The sequence below is a fragment of the Pangasianodon hypophthalmus genome, chromosome 20 (assembly GCF_027358585.1).
Source record: "Pangasianodon hypophthalmus isolate fPanHyp1 chromosome 20, fPanHyp1.pri, whole genome shotgun sequence".
Classification (NCBI taxonomy): domain Eukaryota; kingdom Metazoa; phylum Chordata; class Actinopteri; order Siluriformes; family Pangasiidae; genus Pangasianodon; species Pangasianodon hypophthalmus.
In genome coordinates this window covers 16,922,591-16,942,274 of record NC_069729.1, presented here as the reverse complement: position 1 = coordinate 16,942,274, position 19,684 = coordinate 16,922,591, and the positions used below count along the sequence as shown (strand labels likewise).

At 38.4% G+C, this 19,684-nt stretch overlaps 2 protein-coding genes across 13 annotated transcripts in view; one reads left to right on the top strand and one right to left on the bottom strand.

The window, feature by feature from the left end:
• The window catches only part of slmapa (sarcolemma associated protein a), a 56,221-nt gene extending 40,634 nt beyond the window's left edge, over positions 1-15,587 (bottom strand). For 6 of the 11 annotated variants that reach the window (XM_026932993.3, XM_026932996.3, XM_026932995.3 and 3 more), the window contains exon 1: positions 14,139-15,586. In XM_026932993.3, the coding sequence (XP_026788794.3) occupies positions 14,139-14,336 (198 nt within the window). In that variant the 5' untranslated portion in view covers positions 14,337-15,586. Of the gene's footprint in view, positions 1-14,138 lie in introns of all 11 variants that reach the window. The other 5 variants (XM_026932992.3, XM_026932994.3, XM_053226924.1 and 2 more) reach the window with 1 other exon arrangement.
• Positions 15,588-17,657: 2,070 nt separating this feature from the next.
• dennd6aa (DENN/MADD domain containing 6Aa) overlaps positions 17,658-19,684 on the top strand; it is a 28,868-nt gene continuing 26,841 nt past the window's right edge. The window contains exons 1-2 of one of the 2 annotated variants that reach the window (XM_034314320.2): positions 17,658-17,750; positions 18,481-18,917. In XM_034314320.2, coding sequence (XP_034170211.1) covers positions 18,696-18,917 — 222 coding nt within the window. In that variant the 5' untranslated portion in view covers positions 17,658-17,750; positions 18,481-18,695. Of the gene's footprint in view, positions 17,751-18,283; positions 18,918-19,684 lie in introns of those variants that run through there. The other variant, XM_026932708.3, reaches the window with a different exon arrangement.

The window sequence follows — 19,684 nt, the reverse complement described above, 5'->3', positions numbered from 1 at the left end:
AAACCTGCACTTGCTGTATGTATATCGACAAAAATGCAACACTACGAGACAGAGAGAGGAGGTGGAAGAGTGCTAGAAGGCCAGGTTACTAATCACTGGATTAGATGACCTAGTCCAGACTCTGTCCCAGTTTCAATCTGAGCTCCTGTCACTCGCATGTCTCGGTGTGAAAAGAAATTTCAAGTAATACAGGAGCATCAAATGTTGACAAATGTGTGGAGAAGATTAGTCATAGCTGCTGGAGCAAAGAGCTCGCCGCCATAAACACCGAACCCAGCGAGCTGTTTCCTGTGAACTCTGGGTCAGAGCTGAAGCTGAGACCCTCCACACAGTATACTCTGACTCATTCTCTGGATCTAGTCCAAGAGCTCACTAGCCTGTGTGTGTGTGTGTGTGTGTGTGTGTGTGTGTGTGTGTGTGTGTGTGTGTGTGTGCGCGCGCGCATGTTTCCATCAGAACGCCTCCAGAATACTTCTCACGTGAGGAAACCCGTACTGCCTTTCTATGAAGTCTTTATCCAGACTTACTACAGCACAACCATTTTATCACTTCGATATGGTTATACACATTACAAAAAAAAAAAAAAAAAAAAAAAACACACAATCAAACGCGTGACTGTTAACACACAGACCTGAGAACCTGTGAAGAGTCCTTCCAAAACGACAGAAAATATGCATACAGCTTAAATACTCATGATGCAAGCATGTAAATGTCATCAGTGATGAAATCCAAAGCATGATATGGTTCTCACAACGTCAAAAAATAATACTTAACCAAGTTAAAGAATCTTAATTATAAGCATATTTCTCTAATATTTCTCATTTTGAGGTTATTGTAAAACAATAAGATAACTAAACCTACTTCAAAACATTTCAGATGTTAAATTATGTTGCTCTACTGACAGATAATTTTGCTTATTTCATGCATTTAATTTTAGAAGGGAAAAAATTATATGCTAACAGAACAAGACAAAAAAAAAGCTACATTTAAAAATGAAAAAAAGCAAAATTAAACATCAATAGAACAAGACAATTTCACATTCGAAATGAGGAAAAAAGTCTAGAAAAAGGTTTAATAGTTGTATATTTAGCACATTCCCAATGAGATATATTAGATATTACAACACAAGTTGTCTAGTAATAAGCTCAATATTTTTATTTTCAGAAATAAGCGGAGTGGAGCGGTGTGACAAATATCAGGAGTGTTTCATTAAAAATGTCTTCATAATAAACTTACTAATAAACAAATTTATTATAAATGTATTTTAAAAATTAACATTTTTATTTATAAGAAAAAAAATTTAACAGTTTTTTTTTTATTTTTAAAATTAAGTACAAAATTAACATCACAACTGCTTCTTGTCTGTCTTTTAAAAATGTACAGTTTTTTTATTATTATTTTAGAAAAGATGCCACGATATCCAAAGTGTTTTGTGACAATCATGATATCAATATTATATTATATTAGACAGCAAATTAGGGACAAAAAGTCTGGAAATAGGCTTATAATCATTTTATCGCACAATGGCAAATATTTGATTAATTTGCCTATTTCCATTACAATTTTCCTCGCTCAATAATATATTGGGGTTTTTTTTCTTTTTTTTCAGTTCAGAAGCCTCCCAATGGCTCCACACTAGACTAGCTCAAGACTCAGTGCTTTTTATAGGAACACATTCCTTTCCCGGCATGTCCTTTTCCTCGTAAAATCAGTACAATCAGCCCATTATGGTCACAAGGTAGAGTAGACGACGTAAAAAATAAAAAGCTCTATGGCAGAAAACACACGCTCTGTAAACAATACAATCTGCAGTGGGAGTTCTGGCTCTAATGCCAAGAATAAGCAGTGATAAGTGTGTTTACAGTAACGTAGAAACCCAAAAGTGGACTTGAGGAAAGGAACGATGCCTAGGCTGTCCCTAGCAACAGCTGAAAAGCTCAAACAGGCACTTTATAAGGGAAATCTTCAGGCAGGAACCAACACTGAAGAAATCTGCCTAAAGCTCCTTTTTATTTCATTTCATTATCATGGCAAATAAATGACCGGAGGAAAACTACCCAGGTGAAAGATGACAGGATTGGGATTACAGAAAAATCCTGCCACATCTGCCAGGCTGTTATCACCAACTGAGCTTTAACTCCCACCTGTTTTATCTTTTCAAACTGTGCAAAAAACATTCAACTTGGCTATAATGAAGGAAACGACTCTTAAGATCTCAGCAAGGAAAACATTTGAGAGGAAAAAGGTACCAAGACACTTAATCCTTTCTACTAGGCTTGTATGATAGTGTGTAAAATGCCATCGTCCTATCGCACCCCCTAACTATCGCAGAATGATGATAGTATCACCTGTGGCTTTGAGGGGGAAAAGGAGAACGTACCAGGTCAGACATACCCAAAAAAGCAAGCGGTGGAATGAAATTAAGAAGCAGTCGGGTTTTTGTTATCTAAGGACACAACGCATATCTAAACAGTGGAAAAGGACGGATTTAAGTTGCTCGTTAAGAAGTTACCCAAGGTACAACACCCCAGGAAGGAAATATTTCCCACAAACTGCTTTGCTGCAAATGTATGACGAATGCCGTGCCAAGCCCTATAGAGCCTTGTGTATTAAATTGCAGCGTTGTTTAGCAGGGAACATTCTATACCATTTGAATGCCAATGTATTGTATTGTATTTATTTATTTATTTATTTATTTTTACTGTTTACTGCATGGCCCATCTCTAATGATCCTTCCTGTAGTAACAGCTCAATCACAGGGACCTAAAAGAAAAACAATAATTGTTGATATTGTGATGTTTTCTGTTAAGAGCCATTTAGGTAACTTTATGGAAGGAGTCTCCAGTGCCAGTAAGTCTTCTGCTGGAGAAGAGGCTTCAGGACAGAAGAGTTTGCGCTTTCGGGTTTAACTTGACAAACTGCGTTTTTGGTGCTTACTAGCAAAAAAAAAGAGGGAAAAGGAAATCTAGTGAAGGAACATCCGTTCACAGCTGCTAAAACGTAACTGATAACAGGAACTGTCACTAAACGGTTAAAAAAGGTGACATTCATTAATGAATTAAAAATAGCGGCATATCACTGTGGTATAAGAGAAATAACTGAAAAAAATCATATACTTTGGGGTGGATTATTTTCCTGTAACAGCAAGCCCTGTTGTGTTTTATTCCTTATGTATCTGAAAGTCTTAAAATATTAATGAATGTTTAATGACACACATCTTACAGCCAACTTTGAGAAGTGCTACACTATGTGTTTGCACTATGGAAGGTGAAAATTACATCTCTACTTGTACAAATAACTGGAATATATATATATATATATATATATATATATATATATATATATATATATATACATATATACACATACATATATACATATACACACATATATATATATATATATATATAAACACACACACGCACATTATATATAATGACCTCAGCACAAATGTATTAATGTCTGAGACAACCTGTCTGGAAAACTGATTTCCGGTCCAGAAAGCTGTCTGTGTTTGAGAGCTTTGTGAACATGGGTGGGAATGAGGGAGGGGGGATGGGTTCAAACACCTTAAAAAATAATAATAATAATAATAATAATAATAATAATAATAATAATACATTTATTGAACAGCTTAAACCACAGGATAGCAGCATTTCACCCACATAGTTGCATAAACTGACTAATTCTTCTGTACTTAAATGTTCTAAACTTCCAAACATCTATTAAATAATTATGCAAATGTTTAAAGGCGCCATCTAACAGTGGGGCTCATTTATCAAGCTGGATACAGACAGATTTATTCGTGAATCATTACTACAGGCGTTTACACAATAAATTTGGTATTCATTAAAATCCTGTAAAGTCAGAAAAGGGTTCGCATCCTACTCAGGCTCCTGAGCGTGTGTAAATTTCCACATAAAAAGACTAACTAATGTAAACCTCCAAAAACCTTCAAATCATATAATTTGTGTGGATTACTGCGCTTTTATATCTGGAATATACTGTTAAATTTAAATTGCTTATGTTTATTACGTTTATAACATTTATTCAGAGCGACTTATAGAAGCTCGCTAGGTCAGGGACAAAGAGTACCATCGAGAACATTTCGTGAAGCCCAATCGTCTTATATTGTTGGCATTAATTAAAGAAAATAAAAAATAGAGAAAGTGAGGCAACACAAAGCCATAAATGAAGACAAATAAAATGAATTATTTAATTATAACAAAAGAAAAGGTTCTGTATAAACGGAGGAAAGCCGGTCTGTCTACACGTACCCGAAAGCCGTAAACAAATGTCTTCCATCACTGATGGAAAATTTAGGGCTCGCTTACTATTAATAATAATAATAATAATAATAATTATTATTATTATTATTATTATTATGATAATAATAATAAAAATATGATTACATATTTTCTTGGCATGGAAGTGTAATTTGCTGTAATTGGACCCGCTATGGCTACTTTAAAACTAGATTCGGATTCTGCATACCTCTCAGACCATGCTCTGTCAGGTCAGGCTTTCACGTAGGCACTGACGTTTGAAGATCGAATTTAAACACACTCTGCCTTAAATCTGCTCCTTACCCAAGCTCAGATGTGGGAAGCTTTACTGCATGTATTGGTACATTTAAATATTTGTACTATAAGCAGGTGATGTTAGAAATGCTTCAAGTTGTAGTATCTGCAAAAGGCAAAAAAGACGACTCAGAAATCCAGAAACTGTGTGTCAGTTTTTCCAGACATGCGACTCATTTCAGTTTAAATAGCACCAGGTCAAGTGAGCTTTGTGTATAGCTGCTTCTCACAGAGCAGTGAAGGGTAAGGGTGTGTGAGCGCGTGTGTGTGTGTGTGTGTGTGAGCGTGTGTGCGTGTTCCCCATTGGGCAGTGGAGTCTGGTGGCTTCAGTCAGCTGCTGAGTAAGTGTCATTTCTCAGAGCTGCTGATAACAACAGACTCCGGACAGGGGACACATTCAGATTCCAAATCCTATTTTCAGCACTGACATCACATTTTCATTTGCACAAAAAGTGGCACCAGAAAACAGCTGCAACAGAGGAGAGGTTTTAAACACGGTGGAAAACTGAAGGCTCATTAGTGTCAGAGATGACGATTTAGCCCGCACTAATGAGGCCATACAGGACCAACGCTGTGCCATAACGCTAACGGGTTAAAATTGAAGCTTTACGTTTTATGACATGGGATGACGTCACACAGCATGCAATCAAAGACTGTCTCCCAAGTTAGAAATTAATGTGGTGCTGGGTGACATCACCGGTCACAAAATGTAAAAGTTGAATTTCTCAGAAACATACCTACACACACACACACTAACACAGCACCATGTTTCTCAACAATCTGATTTCCTGTAAAATTTATCACTTTAAAGTGATAGGGAACATCTCTATGTACAATGTGTATTCTGGTGTTGTTGTATTTCCATGAACAGTTGCCTGAAATTAAAACTGCGGTTCAAAAACTTTGAGAAGTAATTCCTCCATCATTGGTTTTGAGCCATACCAAATCTCAAGAAAAATATGTAAAGATCTGAAGTCAGCACAGACATTGCCAAATCTAGACAATTCGCTATTTTTTGACATTTACATATATTTAATCCACAATCCTTCTCTGTACGAGAGACAACACTTTAACCAGTACAAAACCCTAACAGTACTTCATCACTGATTTGGTTTTGTCGAAACACAGCTGTGGCACTTAAAAGATAAAAATGTCTTGTCATCTCTGGTCTGGTAAGTAAACAGCAGTATCACGATCAAGCTTTATAAATAGAAACAAAGGTTTGTGACGACATTACCTGTGAGCTAAAACTAGCCAGTGCAATGTGTAGTCTGGACAGATCTGTAGATATGACCAACAGATATGTATAAGATTATGGTTATTATTCGGAAAACCCACTTAAAACTTCTACACATCTGTCACAGACATCATAATCAGGTTATAATGAATAAAGTTGATTGGCACATAACAGTGTATGTCAGAGTCTGAGATATATTAGACGTTAAGGAACAGTCGGCTCTCGTAGTAGACGTGTTGGCTGCAGAAGAAATGCACAGGCCTGAAAACCTGAGCAACTTTGATACAGTGGGAACAAATGTTTATGGCAAGACGACTGAGTCGGAGCCTGGTCTGATGAGTCCCGTTTTGTTTTACATCACATGGACAACTAGGTACTCATGCACTGTTTACCTGGATGCTCTGTGGGGGGAAAAAAAAAAAAGCTGGTGGAGGGAGTGTGATGCTTTGGGCACTGCTCAGCTGGGAAACCCTGAGGAGTTCAAGGTATTGCCCTGGCCTCCAAATTCCCCAGATGTCAATCCGATCTAGCATCTGTGGGATCTGCGGCACCTCCACCTCGCAACTTACAGGACTTAAAGGACCTTCTGCTAACACCTTGGTGCCAGATACCACAGGGCGCCTTAAGAGGTCTTGTAGAGTCCATGCCTCGGCAGCTCACGGAGGACCAGCAGCATAAGGGCAGGTGGTGATCATGTTTACTTGTACAGCCATTGCGACCAGCCAACGAACCACTGCACCTGATATGAAGTGCTCATTAAAGAGTGTTCAGTTGGTACCAAATTTTCTCGCTAAAATCTTCTTCGGTAACGGAGTAAAAGTATATATTTTTTTAAGGCACCTCATATCGCAGCACGTTGAAGGCGTACCGATGTGTCATAACTCCAGAGTCTTTTGGTCTGAAATACGGCGGCGAATGAAACGGATCGATAACATAATCCTATTATTAATTTCATTAGCACCTTTATGGTTATGGATAGTTTGTCCTATTCCACCTAGAGCTGGTGATATCAAAAAATATCATATAATCATATAAATAATAATTATAATGACATTCTTTTAAAACCGATCACATCACTCCCCAGCCCTACCCCACCCTCTGCCCCATGTCCAACACTGTTTACAGCAGGGTTGCTACGGTAACCTGTTTCTCTTTCAGTTTCACTGGGTTCCTATTTTTTCCATTCTTATCCTCCACTCATTTCAGAAGCTGTATACAAAACATGACTTATAAGCTGCTTCAGTGTAAATGTGGCCTATAAACTATAAAACTGACATCAACAATCACAAATAATGTCATTTTCCTTATCCACCATGATCACTGGTGGAAACACAAGTCTGAGCAGGAGAAATATTTTCATTTTTGTCGTCAAGTTAAAATTAAAACCTAGATTACCTGGTTAAGTTAAAATCTAAAATTTTAGAATTGTTTACAAGACAGCCTACATCTTGTCATGTTTTTCTCCATCATGTTCAATCACTTTATGAGGAATTTATTGAATCTGCCTGCTGTCTCGTCTAATTTATTTGTGGCGTACACTAATCACGAGACTAATCAGTATTTTTGGTAAGGTACCAAATGTTATGAAGTCAGGCGCATTACTGGCTGGTGAAAATAAAAATAACATAATTCTCTTATAAAACGGCCGTGTCGCAATGGTTTTTAAAAGTGAATTTACATGTAAACTGATCTGAAATGACAAAATATTTTTTGGTCTATATTAGCATACATAGACATTTAAAATGAACCAAGAAATGAAAAGGTTCCTTCTTTACACTGAACCCTAGAACCACTCAGCACTTACTGACAAAGACAAGAGCATTTTCTGTTCCTACTGAGGAACTGAGCATAGCTGCTGGACTGGATTAGACCTGCAGGAAAAAGCTATACTCGTTCACGCCAGAGCAGAGGAAGCAGCATGCTCACACTGCAACATAAAAGCAGCCATTAACCTGTATGTAAATATCTCCTGGCTGTCAGAGGAAGCTCAGGTATGCCGGAGGATGTAGAGGTAGAAATGGGATGAGCCATCACATCACAGACTTGGTGCAGCTATTCATCCATCCACAACTGAATATGACAGTAACCTCAAAAGCACTTCCAAAAAGCCAGCGTGTTCATGGATGTGTTGGGAATAATACATTACCGACACATTGCCTGGAAATACTGATTAAACCAAGACGTCTGTGATGACATCACTCTCCTCCTGGGAACTTCATTTCCCTTAAACTACTAGCCCTGTTAGACTGGGAATAACAGACGCTCTGCTAAAACCATCAAAATGAAAACGATGACACACAAGTGAATTCGGTATTATTCCAGCGAGAAAGGTCTCCTGTAATGCCAGGACACACACAGATGAGCCGGATCATCAGCGTGTGATCGACTGCTGATTCTTAGTTGGCACTGCGTTAAGAGTTTTGAAACTTCTATCCTGAGAGCGGGCCAGTGAGCGCCAGATTGCCAAGATGATGTCTACAGTCCTTCTCTAGCAGTCCGTTCAATAAAACACAAAATGAGGAAAGACGCTGTTTCCAAACACTGCACAGGTGGATCATATATAACAGCAGTCAACTATTATACATGAAAACGCTTAATTTCTGAATGCGCTGTGATGCAAAAATGCGGAAATGTACAAGATCAGCATTCTATTAATTATGTCTTTTCAGTCACAATTTTTCTACTTTCTACTCTGGGAATCGAATCGTGAAGCCAGTATCATGAATCGAATTGAATCTTGACTGGTGTGTATTGATACACCCTTGAATGAAATGAAAAATAATATTTTCAACACACAACAAATATGAATGCATGACAGAGAGTCAAATGAAAACCTCACATAAATTAGAATTGATTTTATTCTGGAGGAGAACAGACAGTTGTTAAGCACTTGAAAACTTACGCTGACCAAAATGGAGTTTATGTAGAAAACACACTGCTGATACCTACTTGCAATAAACAATGCAAAATATAAAAATCTGACTAATGCTCTTACTAATTCAATACCAATATAATAAAGCTCAGTGACAGAGCAGTAAATTGGACTGAAATTGGACCGCACCAGCACTGCAATCTGTACTGTGAACAGAGATTTTGGATAAACTCTTTGCATAAGATTTTGGATAAGGGTCTTATGAACTTTGTATTCGAGTGTAACATTAAGCAGCAGTTCCACATAATCATCAGTCCACAGATAAGAACCCTCATGTTTGTTTTATTTTGTTATTCTTGAGGCGTTTGACATACTATGATACACTATCACTGGGCTGGCGTGCTTATTTGACTTTTTTTAATTTGTGTTGCCTTTAAGTGTGGAGATATTTTCCAAAACTGCTGGTTAAAAAGAGGGGTTAAAAACTATTAAAAATGATCTTTGTGTGTAGGCGGGGCTAAAAGATCAAGCTGACCATGCTTCCAGTCAAAAAAAGTTTTAAGTACATTGGATGTCCCAGGCAATGTGGGATTAGAAACAGGTTGTACCTGCTGTGACAAGCACAGGCTAAAATCAACAATCTGAACACGACATCAAGCACAAACAGGCATTATGCTACCAGAAGACGCCTGCGGATTAATGTGGTTATGAATTAGGCAGAAATGCTGGTTTATGCATTCTTGGTGATACACATGAAAGCCAAAGGACATATCAAAAAAATAAATAAATAAATAATTATCTAGATCATGTGAACCAGCTGTCACACAACTGGTGCTAATAAAAATTGACATTATCCAAATATAACCACTGTAACACATGTTTGAACATAAAAACATCCAGATTGTCTAATTCAGTGTGAAGTTTGATACCAAAGACAAAGAACAGGCCACTTTTCAGTTTTGTCTGTTGCACTGTCGGGAAACCTACCTGCAGGAAAAAAAAAAAAAACAAAACCTTCCTCATGGTCTAGAGCAGAAATGTGTGAATGTGTCTGACAGGATAAACAGCCTCACGGAGCTCTCTCAAAGAGACATGTTGACCCTTAATTTCAAAGCCACACCTTACTATTTCCCAACACCTGAGAAATTATTCTATGCTGATTCACATCCATGGATTGTGACTGACATTCGTAAATGTTCTGAAGCAATGAATTTTAATCTGTATTTCATTTAGACACGCTACACTAAAGCTAACACATTGCCGTCTTTGAAGTAGTAATTTGTGAATACTACGCTCTTTGACCAAATAATAACTTATAAATGAATGCAGTACATGTCTTACACCCAGCGACCTGTCATACATTAATAGTATTTATTTCATTAACCGGTGAACAGCAGTGCACCACGTACCCGGGAGAGTGGCTTTAAATGGCTTTAGGATCGGGACACTACAGGACTAGGCTTATGAGCCACTGCTCTAACAGTGTGTCCACTTGCAAGCTCAAAACCGAAACCTGGCTCACAAACGAAAGCTCAGCAGAGCTCAGCTTTATGCAAAGGAGTGTGTAGGGTGATAAGGATCGACATCATCCAAACAGGAAGGCTTTTAATTTGCTTCTAAACATGTGGAAATAACGTAGTACCTCGTTTTCATTTCAACATTTTTAATCTTATTTAAAATGATTTGCTGCTGTCTGACAACCGTCTAACATCCACAATAATGATAATTCCATATAAATCCTACAAAACAAACATTCAACCACTTCTTGTTGAGACAGTGCACTAACGACAGTCTCGGGTTTTACTGTGAAGTTCGCAAATAAATCTCTGCAGAGGCAGACTGTAATAATCATACAACACCTTTATTTCAATAACAGATAAAACCAGCTCACAGAAGTGAATGAATGAAGTGTGACGGTATCCAAAAACATGATTTGCATACAGATACACAGCTCACTGCAGGCAGCACAGGTAAAGTGAACAGGCAGCACTGATCATAAAACTCTATACAAATTCTATACGAGTCATAACTTCATTCCTTCATGTGCACTAATGTCAGTTATGTGTTATTACAAGAACCACGACATTAACAACAGTGAAGTTATATGTTATTATACCACAGTACCAGAAAATGCGAGATAGGTGGGTGGCTTTTCTTTTTTTTTTTTTTTTTAAACTGGTGAGGGAATGACTGATTATCACAGTTATAACGCAAGTGAGAACAGGAACTAACTGGTCCCTCGCATGTTCCAGAGAATTACATCTAACTACGAACCGTTAAAATGCACAAGAAGTCGTTTATTAATAAATTAGACATTGAAAATATTGGCAAATCGCTGTGGTATAAATGGAACAACACACTGCAGACTGTGCTACTAAGAGTGTACTTCAGGGGTAGCGGCACTCCACTTGCATGTTGTGCCGCATTACACCCCAGGCGTGCATTATTTTCGTATAACAGCACAATCTGTCGTGCGTTATTCTTTACATAACACCCAGGAATACAACTATTATGCATAAAGAAACCACAAGCAGCAACTACTCAGTGTCAGACCTTTGCTCAGCTATTTTTCATATATAGTTGCCTATTTGTATACCTGGGCAACTCCCTACAGACAAACCGGTCAAATCCCAAGACTGCCAGCTGCGCCACAGACACAAAACTACCAGCCAAAACAAGTCCTTTCCTCGGCCATGTCTGATAACATCAGCAAAGAGGATTACAGGATGGAAAACGTGTTCATTGTTCAACTTGCTGAAACACGCACCTGCTTTTCTCTTCACAAAAGAAGAATATGGCATGAAACATACTGTATAGTGTTACGTTAAGACAGTTTTATATACCCATTTTGTTTCACTAATACTTTGCAAATTAGAAAAGAGCAACATTATGAAAGATGTTCTTTTTTATGTACCAAAAAAATATTTACGAAGAAAAATGAAACTATTTGGAAAATGTTTATAACATTTCATCAGCAATAAAACCCTTGCATCCAGACAGCAATGAAATTACCACAGAAGGAGTGAGTTTCTAGTAAGCTGTATTTTCTACAAGCATGGATGTTTGCATCATGTGGTCAACATGGAGTCCAATCAGTTGAAGAGGCACTGGCTTTTATTTCGGTCTGGGACGAAACAATGGTTCCAGCAACAATTTGAAAATACAAGAAAACAATCATCAAAGTTTATGAGAAGCGTCCATTTTTCATTCCATGTCTCAGGAAGTGTTTAAAATCAGGAGAAGGGTCACTGATATGCACACTACAAGACTAAACACTGCAAGTAGCAGCAGTAAAACATCATGTTTTCCAACACAAGGCGATATTTACATAGAAAATCACTGACATGTGTCCAGGACAAAAATTATCAGACGACTGCTAAGTTTGGAGAAAAAACAGAAAGTAATTTGGCCTGTAACTTTCTCAGAGGAGGACAGAGACAAGCACTTAAAATAGGAAGCTTCCCCAGGAACCCATGTAAATATAATCTCTTCTGTATAGCGATCGAGACGTACTATTATTGGTCCGACCTATTCCATTTTCAATATAAATATCAAAGATCTGTGTATGGATACGATATGGCAAAATATTATACCATGATACACCAAATCATTTTCAAATGATTCATCAAAAGTGAGACCTAGAATCTACAAGGATTTAGAAAAATAAATAATTTAAAGAAATACATCTGCAAATCTACTGTGAGTTACATAGGAGTCAATCGATGTTATAAAATTACTTAGGATATCTACAGCAGAGTTGTGTTGTGACGTAATTTATCACGCCCTAGCTCTGGGCAATAGCTGATACCCGATACTGTGGTCCACAGGGTAACCGAGCCGACTCTCTCCGAGCTTCTGTTACAGAGTTACGAGAAACATTAAAGGGTCAGTGATGGTGAGCTTTAAAGGAATGCTGCATCCTGTATTTCTGTCCAAGGGGCGTGCCATGCTGGTCAAAATATCATGCTTTCACAGCAAAAAAATAAATAAATAAATTGTCAAATCCAATAGCAATCCAGTGTTTCCGGTCAGATTTGGTTTTGATATTGAATCAGTAGTTTGCTATGACAAAATGTATGCATGCATGTATGCATATGCATATATATATATATATGTGTGTGTGTGTGTGTGTGTGTGTGTGTGTGTGTATGTATGTATGTATGTATGTATATATATATATATATATATATATATATATATATATATATATATATATATATATAGATAGACATAAAATGTATGTATATATCTCAGAAGTAAACCCATGGCGTTATTCATCAGCATCAGTGCTGCTGAATTCTCAATTGGTCAGAAGCTGTTGATCAATTTGTTATAATTTGTTATAATATATCATCGTTTCTATAACTACAGCTCCCACAAGGACAAGTGTAATATGGTTAAGTTTACTGTGCTTGAATCCCTAAATATAATAACTATGATAATGTGGGTTTCCATCACCATAACGTTTTTTAAATCATACACACAAGTTGAGAGGCACTGTTCTAACTGTTCTATTGACTGACATACACTATATGGCCAAAAGTATGTGGACACCTGTCCATCACACCCATATGTTGTTGTTCTCCAAACTGTTGCCACAAAGTTGGGGGCATGCAATTGTATAGGATGTCTTTGTTTGCTGTAGCATTACAATTTCCCTTCACTGGAACTACGAGGACCAAACCTGTTCCAGCATGACAATGCCCCTGTGCACAAAGCGAGCTCCATGAAGACATCGTCTGACAAGCTTGGAGTGGAAGAACTGGAGTGTCCTGCACAGAGTCCTAACCTCAACCCCACTCAACACCTTTGTGTTGGATGAACTGGAACGCTGACTGCACTCCACGCCTCCTCGCCCTACACTAGTGTCTGACTTCACTAATGCTCGTGGCTGAATGAGTACAAATGTCTAGTGGAAAGCCTTCCCAGAAGAGTGGAGGTTATTGTAACAGCAAAATAGGGGCAGTGGTAGCTCAGTGGTAAAGACAGACTACTGATCGGAAGGTTGAGGGGTCAAACCCCAGCACTGCCAAGCTGCTACTGCTGGGCCCTTGAGCAAGGCTCTTAACCCTCAACTGCTCAATGGTATAAAAAGAGATAAATATAAGTCACTCTGCAATAAGGGCTTCGGCCAAATACCATAAATCTGAAAGAGGGTGTTGAACAAGCACATGGGTATGATGTTCAGGTGTCAACAAACTTTTGGGTATAGGGTGCTATCAAAGTGATGTATGGCAGCTTATGTAAATCCACAACCTTGACATTGTGCAACAAGAAGTCCAATGTGATTTAGAAAGGAAGCAAGGAGCTTTCTAAACAGGCAACGGTTTTGTGATTTGCATATGAGCTGCACAGGCAGGAGAGCCCGCGCGGGCCTGTTTGGCGTGTAAACCTGGCGAAAAGCGTCACAGCGTTTATAAAATCACAGAAAGCATAAAGCATGCCTCACCTTGCCTGTCTTGTGGTCGAACCAGACGAGGGCATGGTTCCTGGAGAGCACCTTGCAGTCGAAGGTGGCGTTGTTCTGGGCCGGGCGGCAGCGCGCGACCGAGCGCCCGATCTTCACCGGCTCGTCCAGGTAGACGTGGCGCTCCTGAAACGGGTGCGAGTTCGGGCGGCAGGTGAACACGGCCAGCGCCGAAGGCATTGATGACGGCTTGAGTGTACTACTCCAACCAGAGGAGAAAGGCAGGGCTTCTTGATCCAGAGTGACACACCTTCTGATTTTCCTGTCTATTTTTTTTTTAAAAATAAAGGAGCCGACGTCGCGTTTTGCTCGCGGATCCCAGATAAATGTGCATCGTATACTACAAAAAAACGGTGCAGAAAAACAGGCTGCGTTTCCAAATAATCCGACTACATAATGTCCTCTACGAGCCTCCTTCTTCTTCTTACAATCCCGACTTCCAAATCCACCATGATGTCAAACGAAATCCAAGGACTGCAGCTCCAAACTTTGCATCGCCTTTAAGCATGGAAATGTTACTCTAACTTACAACTCAGGGCAAGAACCACGATCCTTACACACAACCCTTGCTTCATCAAAAATCTGAACATTAACTCCTAAAAACAATCTGATAGCCTATAAAATGTGAGATGTCTCGCGCTTGGTAACCTGTTGGCTCGGTTCACGAATCGGTTCGCGTTGTTTCCAGTCAAAATGATTCACAAATATGGTTTAAGGCCAAATGAGGTTACTATCTCAAGACACAAGATGAACCCAGCTTAGCTTAGGCTGAACTCTGCTCTGATACAAAACATACACCTGCCTCTAAACATAATCTATCACGGCTAACAGGATTTAACGCTCAACCAGGCCACACATACAGAATGAAGTGTTTGGTCGGCATGTTAGCTAGCTAAGTGCACGAGCGCGCTAGCACAACTACGGCGTCTGGAAGTAGCTTAGCTGCCTGCAGAGTAACTTGGAGAAACAGAGCTAACAGAGCTCGCGAGGTAGTAAAGTTCAGCTTTAACGAGTCTGTTCTATAATCCCAAATTCCTAAATAACGTACCTACTGTGTTATCCCATTCGTTAAACTACAAGTCATGAACTTTCTCCTTGAGATACTCACTCGAATGCGAAGCCGCGTAGCCCGTTAGCTAGCCGCGTTACGGCTTTAGCGCTAGCTTAGCAACCTGTGCTAATAGACTCGGAGTCGACTCTCCGTCGCAGCAGCAGCAGCGTTTCTGTTTTTAATTCTCCTCTTTTTTCCACAAAACTCGGGTTAGTCTACGGGTTTTCACCCAGGTCCCCCCGGTCCAAATGAAGATCAAAACAAAGTAAATAAAGTGCTCCAAACCATCCGAGTTATATGACGGACAATTTTAAAGTAAGTTGTCCTCCTCCGCAACAAGCGCCGCCATACTGGAATGAAAACACACACAAACCGGCCAAGCGCCGCGCTCGCGCATGAGTCTTCCGAGGGGCGGGACATGTGAGTGACGCACTAAAGAAGTAGCCAATCATCGAAGGAATAGGACCACGAAGTTAACCAATAGGAACAACGTTCATGTGTAACCCATGGCTACCTTCCTATTGGCGTACATAATACTTGTGATACATTTAATATATATAAATAAAATAAATATATATAGATATATATATATAAATGAATATATATATATATATATATATATATTATTTTTTTTTAATGCAGGGGTTTAATTTTTTTAGAGTAGTACAAATATATATTAACAACCATATGAATTTATTATATGGTGAGCCATTAGAGCTTTATATTTTCGAACTTTCCACTCACCCAGATGTACATCTGAAACAATGACATCATATTCACAGTTAGATTAAAATAAACATTATTTATAGGCTTTCTCTATTTACTGAATTTGAAGGGAACTCCTTTCATTTCAGGTGTCCACTCAATTAGCCTTACAACTATTATAACTAAATAATTAGTGTGATATCTGAAAAGCAGTCAAGGACTCCCTGGAAATACATCACGGACCCCACTCTGACATCCATGGAGTTAAAATATGTCTAATAATTCAATCCATCAATGCATCTTTCAATGAATCATGAAATACATTTTTATTTTAATAAATTTATTTTTAATTTGTGCAGGTCCGCCTCATCAAAACAACACAAAAACTAAAACGATTACAAACTGTCATATTCCTTGAACAGTTTATCAAACTTTTAAACTGTATGTTTTATTGATTTATTTACTTAATGTACGCCGCCATATTGGAATGAAAATACACAGAAACTGGCCAACGGTCGCGCTCGCGCTCGAGTCTTCCCAGAGGTAACAAGAGGGCGGGACCTTTCAGTGACGAACTACAGATTATCCAATCATCGAAGACATCAGGCCATAAAGCCAACCAATGGGAGCGAAGCTCATGTCTGTGGGCGTCAATGTGTCCCTTAATCCTGTATATAATACTGGTGCAGACTAATTTTTTTGTGGCTGGTGAAACTCCACCAAGTGGAGTGAAGAATATAGAGAGACTAAATTAATATATTTTTTAATATATCTAAAATTTTTTTTTTAAATAAATCATGAACTAAATGTTTTTAATAAAGGATGAATGTATTTATTTATTGTAATTTTTATTAAATATTTATTTATTGCATTAATGTATTTATTTATTTATTGCAAATGTTATTCAAGTAAAATAAGATTTTTTCTTTTAATTTTAATTGTACGTCAAATCTTCAATCTGTTTAGTATTTTTAGTGTGAAACTGTTGTTATTTAAAAAAAAAAAATCAGTGTGAAAAAACAGGCACTATGAGCTGAGCCATTTCAGAATAACTTTATTTGCCAATACTTGTCAGGAACAGGAATTCACTTTGGCATGTTTGAGACTGCTCAATAGAGCATTGCACCATCATAAACACAGAAGACATGACATTACTAAAATTCTCATATTTATCCTCAGTGGATCCACTGAGATCTTTTATATAAAAAAATAGTCATTTATGCAATAGTTTCAGAACCTTCCCACAATACCACAGATTACGTAGGTGGGAAGCAGGAGGAAGTAAGAATAAAAACCAAAACATGTTTTATTTTTTACTATGCATGAGAAAGTTTCCAGTCCCTCTCATTCATGCACCTCGTGATTTTTGTGACTTTGTTTTTTGGTATGTATTTTTATTTTTAGTAAAGTATTTAATGAATGCACTTTATTTATTTATCCATTATCTATGTGCAGGAGCAGCCCCTGTCTTTCAAAGATAAAAAGACATCAATAAAACATTTCATTTTTGGCACCCATATTAGATTATTCGCTCAGATTATTAACAAAATGTCTTGCGGAACCAAGCACAACATCACCACTCATGATCACATAAAAATCAATAAAAAATGGTACGAAGAAGCAAAGCGAGGCTGAAGCTGATTTCTTTCCAGCCCAGAGTGTAGATTCTTGGAGCCTATCAGTAAGAGTCACGTCAGATGAAAACAGAAAGAGTGACACGCCCCCTAGCTTTGATCTCCATTGAGGCTGATATTTTTCACACACGTGTAACACGTCATCAGCAGTGACTGAGAAGGCACACATGAAATACAGCTGCAGCTGTAACGAACGTGAACAAGGTGGATTACTCTATTTACTCTATTATCCTTTTCCTTCCTAGAAATGCCTGTAGAAACTAAAAGTATATACACAAAGAGTAGACTGTTCAATCAAAGTACAAACTGCGAAAAAGGACTGACAAAACTGTAAATTTCGTGCTTTTTTTTTATTTTTTTTATATATATATATATATGAATGAAAGAGTAACAGCTTTTCACCTGACCCTGTTTGGTATTTGGAGGAAACAGCATGAAACCAGTAGAGCATTACATACTTGAAATGCTTGAAAAAAAAAAAAAATAGAAGTCATGAATGCAGCTGTCTATTTGACTTTCGCATTATGGCCCATTATTGTAGCCAAATGTGATTATAAACAGGCAAAAATGTTATTTAAAAAAATAAAAATAGATTTTTTAGTTTGTATATTTTCACAACACGTACTTTACTATTTGAACGAACGACTATATTTAATCATGACAGGCCCCTTTAAGAAAAAGTAGGCGGAGTCAGGTAAAACAGATAAACACAGAGGAAAGACAGAATATATCGTTAGAAAATATAAAAGCTGTAAGGGATTCATTGTTGTTGTTAATATTGTCTTTGCGTTATTACCATATAAGACATTTTATTTGAATATTAATTTTATATAATATCAGATTCCAGCTGCGTAGTTTATATTTCCGCTGTGCTGGAATAACCCGGAACTAACAAAACATTCGATCTACACTGTATATACAATCATTTCTCCAGGAAGTATATTACATCAAGATTTGTGAATTTTCTGAGCCTCTCCGAACCTCCCCGGTATTCGAGGACCTCCGCGTCGCCTACGTAAGCAGCGTAACCCTCGGTCCGGAATGTGCCTTTGTGTTAGCGGCGTAAGCTGCTCTTCGCTTTGGGTGAGTAAAGACAGACGTGACGGTAAGTAACCAAGCGAAGAATCCCGTGTATTTTGGTCACCGAGCATGGCCTCACGAGGGTCGGAGGAAATAGCGGAGCAAACTGAAGAAGCCGAAGTGACTCAGGACGAGGAGGATTTGAGAATATCTCCGGCGGAGGAAATGCCCGCTGACGGGCCCGGGGATGGGGAGCCGGAGCAGCTGCTGCTGCCGTGGGACCGCTTCTCCGCCTGGCTTCACTGCATCTGTGTGGTGGGCTTCGACCTGGAGCTCGGCCAGGCCGTGGAGGTGAGCTGCTCCGTTTCACATTGTAAACAGTTATTTATATTCCTTTAAAATTCAGTCTGCATTGTCTGTGGCCTGTCTAGCTAGCTGGGTAGCTAACAGCTGAAGCTATAATAACTGGATAGCCTAGCTTAGCTTAGCTTAGCGAGCTAATGTACTCTTTTATCAGCACGAGCTGAAGCTTTTACAGAAAAACACCATAATAAACACTTTACAGCTCATTTTACTAAACTGCTTCACCTTATTCTCTATTACAGCCTTTTCCTGAAGCAAGTGTGTGTGTGTGTGTGTGTGTGTGTTTAACGTTAGAACACACTTCTCCACGAGCATCCTGTCTGTCTTTCTGTAATTCCTTCATCTGTGTCTGTCTTTTCCTGTAATTTCAGTGTCTGTGTATATGTTTATCTGTCTGTCTCTCTGCCTTTCTGCCTGTCTCTCTATCTCTCTCTGATTTTGTCTGTTTATCTATCTGTCTGTTTATATGTTTATTTGTCTGTCTGGTTATGTTTGTTTGTCTCTCTGCCTTTCTCTGTCTGTTTATATGTTTATCTTTCTGTCTGTCTGTCGGTTTATGTTTGTCTTTGTCTCTGCCTTTCTCTCTGTCTGTCTGTTTATGTTGATCTGTCTCTCTGACTTTGTCTGTTTTTCTGTCTGTCTGTTTGTCTGTCTCTTTGCCTTTCTGTCTGTCTGTTTATATGCTTCTCTTTTTGTCTATTTATATGTTTGTCTTTCTAGCTAGCTCTGTGTCTGTTTATATGTTTGACTGTCTT